Raw genomic sequence first — 8,205 nt, forward strand, 5'->3', positions numbered from 1 at the left:
AACAATTTTTTTAAGCATATTTGTACCAATTTTTCCTTCTTTTTGTCTGTTTCTTTACATTTGCAATGATCTAATTACATGTACTGGCTTATGCACTTTACATGTCATATACCGGTAATTTCTAATATATACATAATTACAAGTATAAGATATGTAATACGTGCATAAACTAATTAAGAAAGAAATTAATGGAAGGCCAAAATTATTCATCCTCAAACATTTTTTCCTCATAAATTCAAAATACCATCATCTGCATGATATTCATGACTACTACTTGTCAACAAAACATCCTCATTCTCTTGTGCATCAAAACTAGCATGCACACTATACATCAAATAAACAACAACCACAAACAAAGAAAACACACCAAACCTCAAATAAGATGCCTTATCAAGACAACCCAACAACACCACATTAAGAAATACTGAAACTGAAGGTATCCATGGCATCAATGGCACTCCCCACAACTCCGGCTTCCTCGCTTCGGCAACCGATGATTTGAACACTTGAACTATCATAACTGCCACCACAATGCATCCACAGAGTAGAAAAGGTGTTGTTTTTCCAGGTGCATTAAGGTTCCAAATTATAGTGAATGTTATAGAAATGAAGGAGAATGAGAATAGGAAGATGATGGTAGGACAAATGTTTGTGGATGCACATGCAACGTAACGTTGGAATATGACAGCATTGGCTACCATGTAAAACACAAACAGTGTTCCAATGGACACAAGGTTTAGTAGTATATTCAAATCTGTGAACAATGCTATGCTTGCCGTTACTACTCCTGTTTATTAAATTAAATAAGTTTTAATATAATGAATGAATAAAATAAATAAATAAATAAATGATAAAAGTTAATTCATGTTACCGAGGAAAACAGAGGCGTTGACTGGAGTAGCAGTGGTGGGGTGGACCCGGGCTAGCCAAAGTGGGACCATATTGGACCGGGCTATAACACATAAGTAACGGGCCTGGCCCAACATGGCGACAAGCAATGAAGCTACTATTCCCAATGTGGCCCCCACTCCGATCACTTTCGACACCCAATCCCAGCCGTCCGATCCCTTGAATGCCGACGAGAACGGTGCCTCCGTGTCAATCTGTCAATTCATATTTTTATTTAGAGTAAAATATCTAAATAATGACTCGATTATTAGATTATTGTTATTTAGATCACTAAATTATAAAAAAAAAATCAATTTAGTTATCAAACATAAAAATTATAATTATTTTCATCACAGACACCTAATCACTAATGGTGTTAATTATGACATGGCAATCTATGTCACCTAATAATTACAACATTGGTGATACATGTAATTCATTTCACTTCAAACTAACATAGTAATATTGAGTGAGGAGATATTAGGCTAGTGAAAGTATTGGTGAAGAAAATAAGGTTTTATTAGCCATATAGCAATTAATGCTGATGTGGCGAGAAGATGAGTGACATGTATGTATTGTCATTAGTGCCACATTAACACAATAAATATTAATAACCTAATTGATTGTAATACTAAAATTGAGTAATTAAATTAATAATTTTTTATAATTCAATGACGTAAATAAAAATGCTTCAATAATCAGGTGAATATATAGATATTTTGTTTTTAATTTAATAAAAATTTTGTATATAAAATTTACTGCATTGAGTATAAAGTTGTGGCTTATCCACTTCAGAGAAAAAAGACTTACAGTATCATAAGGAACTAGCATGGAGATGGAAGCAGCCATGAGACAATAGAGAAGGGTGACAAGCACGACGGAGCCGGAGACGCCGATCGGAATGTCGTGCACCGGGTCCTCGACCTCCTCGGCCATGGTCGACACGGTGTCATAGCCAATGTAGCTAAGATAAACCATAGAAGCACCGGCGAACACACCGGAGACTCCATAAGGAATGAAGCCACTTGGGTTCTTGGTTGGGTCCAATGGCTTTGTGAAGTTCTTCAATGAGCCTTTCATGAATCCCATAATGATAATGAAGAGAATGAATCCCATGTGTGTTCCGGTTAACATCATGTTCATTGCAGAGCTCTCTTTTGTACTGGTTAAACATAAATATATAAAAAAAACTTATAACATTATAATGATAATAATTTATAAACGTATGTAAAATAATTCAAAATATGTGTATATATATAACCTGTAACAAATGCAAAAGGTGATGAGGATGATGAGAATGACAGCAAGGAGATCAATTTGGTTGAAGCCGTCCGGCAAGCCGGAGACTTGAAACCTTAACTTCTCGGTGGTGTTTACGCCAATGGCCGTGCCTAGATACGCCGTGAAACTTCTTGCCACGGCGGCGTTGGAGAAGACGTATTCCATTAATAAATTTGCACCAGTTAGAAATGCAGCAAATTCACCTAAGCAAATTTTAAAAAATATTATTAAAGAATATTGGAACCTTCATTGAGATATAGACATAAAAAACAATGAAAGAGAGAAACAAGACAATATATAGCGATGAAAACTAATCAATTAGAATTATTATTGTATTGTAATATGAAATAAGTTTCACAATATATACTCATATTTGTTCATATATTAAAAAATTTCTATTCAAAAATCAAAACTATATTTATATAAGTTTTAAAATTGATCTTTTATCAGATATAAATAAATACATAAGAAAATAATATTAAAAAAAAAAGAAGTTAAAGTCTGTTTATTATTTATTTATTTATTTATTTATTCATTTGTCTTTAGAAAAAATAGACTAAAAAAATCTAAAGAAAAAAAAAAGAAGAAAAAACAAAAGGTATAGGAATGACCGAAGGTGACACGAAGGTAGCTGAAGGCACCGCCGGCGACGGGGAGATGAACGGCGAACTCAGTGTAGCAAAAGGCGGAGAGAAGAGCGCAAAGGCCGGCAATGGCGTAGGAGAGGATGACGGCGGGACCGGCGTAGAGACGAGCAGCACGGCCAGTGGAGATGAAGACGCCAGCGCCAACCATCCCGCCGAGACCCAGAGTGATGAGGTCTGGCCAGCGTAGTGAGCGGGCCATGTGAGCGCCGGAGCGCGCACGGACGTGGCTCATCTCGTCGCGGGTGGTGGTGATGGAGCATGCTCGTCGTACGAGGCGGCGATGGGTTTGGGTCAAAGCGTGGAAGTAGGCTTTGGGGCTTGAAAAGGAAGAGCTGTTGCTGTTGCTGTTGCTGCTGTTGTTACTGGTGGTACCTCTATGCATCTCTGTAGCCCTTTCTCAGAAGGTTCACTCTCACCTCTATGTGTGTGTGTATATATATATATATATATATATATATGGGAAAACATCAGTTGCGGACATTCGTAGGTAAGCACAAGACTAAACATGATGCTACAGCGGATTGATTAGTTTTTACTTTGTTTTTAGTTTAGTTATGGTTGGTCTAGAAAAAAATAGGGTTGGATGATTTAGATTTGTTCAGATACTATGCACAAATTTATTGAACGGTTTAGATCAAATCACTGTGTATCTCACTTTTCACTGTATCACTATTTATAAACAGTGTTGAACCGTTTGATTGAAATTGAAATCTATGAAGATTCTTAGATGATTCATTTTATATATATATATATTTAGAGAAAAGGTTCTCTGTGGACGTGCATAGACGTCCACAGAGAGCTACAGTAATGGTAACCTTTAGCTACAGTGAGAGCTAATCTTAGATTAATGAGTTCATTAGTTTTAATTTTGTTTTTAGGTAGTGTTTGTTTGGAAGTATTTGAAGTTACAATGTAACTTCAAATCCCACATCCAAAAAATCCTTTGTTTGGTTTGAGGGATTTTAAAATACCAAGGTAAAACCAAATACTCCAATGGATGTATTTGGATTTACGTCCAAATTGAGCGTAAGTCGAAATCCCGGGAGTTGAAAATCCTTAAGTGATGTATATATACATGTATATACATATATATATATACATACATATACACACACACACAAAATTATATATGTACACACATACACATAGGCATACATACATACATGTACAGAAATATATACATATACACATATGTATTATACACACATACATATAGTTATACACACATATATATATATATACATAGGCATTTATATATTTATATAAACATACATAGGTATTTTTACATATGTATAACATATATATACGTATGCATATATGCATATAAACACACATATACATGTATGTATATATATATATATATGCATCTATACACAAATATACATATACTAATATACATCTATGTATATATATGTATATATGCATATACACACATATACATATACTCATATACATGTATATATATATATATGCATATAAACATACATAGATATTTTTACATATGTACACATATATATGTATATGTATGTGTTTACATAGATATTTTTACATATGTACACATACATATGTATATGTATGTGTTTGTATATATGTATATATATATACTCATATACATATATGCATATATACACATGTGTTTTTCAATTCCAAATTTATAAATCCTTCCAAACAAACATAAAATCTTATAATACAGTAATTCCAGTTAAATTAAACCAAACAGAAGATTTGACTGCACTGTATTTTGAAAACCAAGTATTTCCAGTTACATTGTAACTGAAAATCCACTACATTTAGAATTACATCCAACCAAACGCCCCTTACTGTAAATCCCATTTTTTACTGTGCTACTGTTCATGAGCACAGTAACACTGTTCATTGAATAGTGTCCGACCGTTGGATCGAAATCCAACGGTCCAAAGCAACGTTCACAGATTTTTAATCTGTGAACGTGCATAGAGGATTGATCCTCATATATTTATATATGCATCATTGTTTACCATTGATGTTTATTTATGTCAGAGTAAACAGGGAGGAAGAAAAATTTGATAGATTTTGAGGTGCGTAAATATACTGTATTTATCGTCCACAAATTGCATTATTGGTTTTGTTATAAATTTCTCAAAATATAAATAAATTTTAAAAATTAAAACTTAGTAGAAGTTTTTAAATAAGATGAAAAGTCGTGAATAAACGGGTTAATTGATTTGTTTATTATCTTGTAGTATATAAATATATGTATATTCTTCTCTTTATTAGATATGGGACTAAACTTTTCACACATACTATATTAACAATTTATGATTGTTAGATGATGATTAAATAGTTATTGTTTATATAGATACAATATAAATTTATTGTATATAATTATTGTGTATGTCACTGTTTGACAATGTTTTATGAATGGATTGTAACTATTGGATTAGAATTTAATAGTTACTATAGATGTATTTATATTTAAAATCTAGAGACGTTTGTACATGATTGGTTTTATTTATAATATAAAGAGGGTAAATTATCATAGGCATACACTATAAGATATCTCAAACATCTCGTGTAAGCGAGTCAAATTTTTTAGTTTTTGTATGGGAATCAAATTGTTTAATTGTTTGATTGTTATCACGGTGGTTGTTTATATAAATTTTTTTTTAAGTATTTTATATATATAATAAATGTGGGTAATAAAAATACATTAAAAATAGATAGATTGAAATATTTGGAATAATAAATGGTAGAACTTTGGCCCAGTGTCGAGAGAGGTCTATTTTAAATGTATTTTTCTCTGAAATAATATTGAAACCTTGTCTTAAAAGTTAAAATTGATGGGTGGGATAAATAATAATAATAATAATAATAATAATAATAATAATAATAGAAATTCTTATGCTTTGGTTGATGTGAAGAGCATTTTAGTCAAATCACAGTCATTTGCATGCTCCTTCACATGCATGCAACTGTGGGAATGGCTAATATTATAAACCATGAAACCCCAAAAAGAGAAGGGTTTTTCTTTTTATTAGGTAAAAAGAAGAGTGATAAAGAAATGTTTCCATTAAAAAAAAAAGTATGTTTTGGTTAAATATGGAAGGCATGCATTGTTTTTTAAAATTTATATACCTAACTTGAAAAATTCACCACCTTTGGCTTGTCCTTAAATAAATAATAATTGATCTTTCTTAAGACTTCCAACAATATCAACACAATTGTCAGTTTTTTCTTTTTTTTTTTTTTGGGTCAAAGAAGAAAAACTGCAAAGAAAATTACTCATGCATTCAAACATAAAAGTATAATTGTTTGAAAATAAGTTTTATTAATTATAATATATACACGAAGTCTATGAATAAATATATATAGTTTTTTATTATAACTAAGAATATTTAGATTTTGCCAAGATTCTTCTCGGAGATACCTAAGTTTTCATGGAAAGGATTTTAATGAGATTTAATTAATTAACAAGTTAGTCACCAAAATATAATTTTATTAAGCTTTTAGTAGGTCTTCTCATATAAATTATATAATGGCTAAGTTCCACCCATGCGCTAACAAACATTAAACCTATTGTTCTTTATATCAGCAACTTGTTACTTGTTCAAACTTCAACTAAGTCATGAGTCATGACCTAACTAGTGATTGTTTATCTAAAGGACTTCCATGATTTCAAACCTACCTAAATATCAATTATAAACTAAATATCAATTTATGTTTTAATGTCATTAATTTTATTTGTACTTTGCATATTTATCGTAACATACAAATATATGTGTATTTTTTTCAAATAATTATCATTTATTTATTAACTATTCATATTTTTTTAAAAAAATTTATAAATAAAAAATAATTTTTATAAAATATATATCAACTATATATTAACGATGTGTATAGAAACGGAGTTAATTTTTTTACACAAACAACTATTTTTTCTTTGCACGTACTACATTTCAACCGTACCCCCCAACAAATACAAACATCTATTCATTTTATGATTACAATATTAAATTGAGAGATAATCCTTGTTTGATTGGAAAATTAGGTGGAAAGAAATATATAGCAACAAAAATAAAATATCAAATTCAATTGATAAAATTGCAGATGAAAAAAAAATATATATATATATATATCTTGTATTACACTGTCCAAAGGAGAGCATCTTCGTGCATGGTTGATTCAGTGAGAAGTCACAAAAAGCAATGAAAAGTGAAGACTGAGAGGTGAAACAAGAGCAAAGGCATGGCATGAGGTGTTTTCAGGCATAACATGAGGTTGTACTTTTAAATATATAAATATAATAATATGTTGAGCTTTGACTAACAAAAAGAGAAGCCAAGTTGTTCCATCATGTACCTAAATATATATATATATATATAAAGGATGACAGCTAACGGATCTCATGGTTCCCTGCATTGCTCTTTCAAACCTTTTACAGCTCTTCAAATCAATTTTTTTTTTTTAATTTTAATTACCTAACAAGTTTGGTTAGGGATATACACTGTACCTAACCCAAACATCTCATAAATCTATTTAAACAAATATATGTATAATTATTTAAATACATTTTTAATAATATTGACAAATATTTTTATTTAAAAACAATATTTTAATTAATATTCATTAAATCAAATTTTAATTAATTCAAATAAAAACTTTCTCCTAATTTTTTTTTTAAAGAACCTACAACCACTATCTAGTGCAGTGGTCAATCATATAGAGAATGAATGAGTAAACACAGAATCAAATTTATGTATGGTAGCATTTTAGCAATATTGTTTATCTAATATTCTTGAGCCAAAGTATTGTTCATAGTAATATTCAAAGGGATCTGATCAAGTCTCCTGTTAAAAAGATATTGTATTTCTCCTTTCGAGTTGCATGGTAGGAGGAATTTATTTATTCGGTGTAGTTATTGTAAATCTTCTAGGTATGCATATAGTAGATTTTCATTGCTCCATATAACGTCTGACTAATTTAATAAATTCTTAGAGAGTCGATAAACCACACTTAACTAGTGCACTTCTATATCTATTTAATTATCCATTGACAAATCCTTAAATTAGTAATGCTTGTCACCCATTATCTATTTAAAAAAACCTTTTTAATATCACATTCTTTTTTTTTTCCTCCACTCAAACTTCCCCAAATTTTAGAGCTTGCTTCAAGCTATCATTATATGATAAGATTTGATTTATGTTATTTTTAGAATAGTTATTTTTAATGGCATTTGTTCACTTGGCCTAAATCAAAACTACAACAAGAGTTTTATAATGGGATTAATGGAGAGATCTCAGTTACTATTAGTCTTCTTACTTATCATTCATCTCAAGAATTAAAAGAAAAAAAAAAAACCCCAAAAAAACTAACGTGCAAACCATAACAATTAAGTTACTAAGGTATACAT

General features: G+C 30.5%; 1 protein-coding gene across 1 annotated transcript; it reads right to left on the bottom strand.

Annotated features, from left to right (window-relative positions):
- Positions 1 to 202: 202 nt before the first annotated feature.
- LOC120262007 (cationic amino acid transporter 6, chloroplastic-like) lies at positions 203 to 3,198 on the bottom strand. Its single transcript, XM_039270043.1, has 5 exons — positions 2,781 to 3,198; positions 2,150 to 2,372; positions 1,699 to 2,050; positions 872 to 1,103; positions 203 to 787 (listed from the first exon to the last, which is right to left on the bottom strand). The coding sequence occupies exons 1-5, from the start codon at positions 3,196 to 3,198 to the stop codon at positions 228 to 230; spliced, it is 1,785 nt and encodes a 594-aa protein (XP_039125977.1). The 3' UTR covers positions 203 to 227.
- Positions 3,199 to 8,205: the final 5,007 nt, after the last annotated feature.

This window comes from Dioscorea cayenensis, chromosome 5, assembly GCF_009730915.1.
Source record: "Dioscorea cayenensis subsp. rotundata cultivar TDr96_F1 chromosome 5, TDr96_F1_v2_PseudoChromosome.rev07_lg8_w22 25.fasta, whole genome shotgun sequence".
Classification (NCBI taxonomy): domain Eukaryota; kingdom Viridiplantae; phylum Streptophyta; class Magnoliopsida; order Dioscoreales; family Dioscoreaceae; genus Dioscorea; species Dioscorea cayenensis.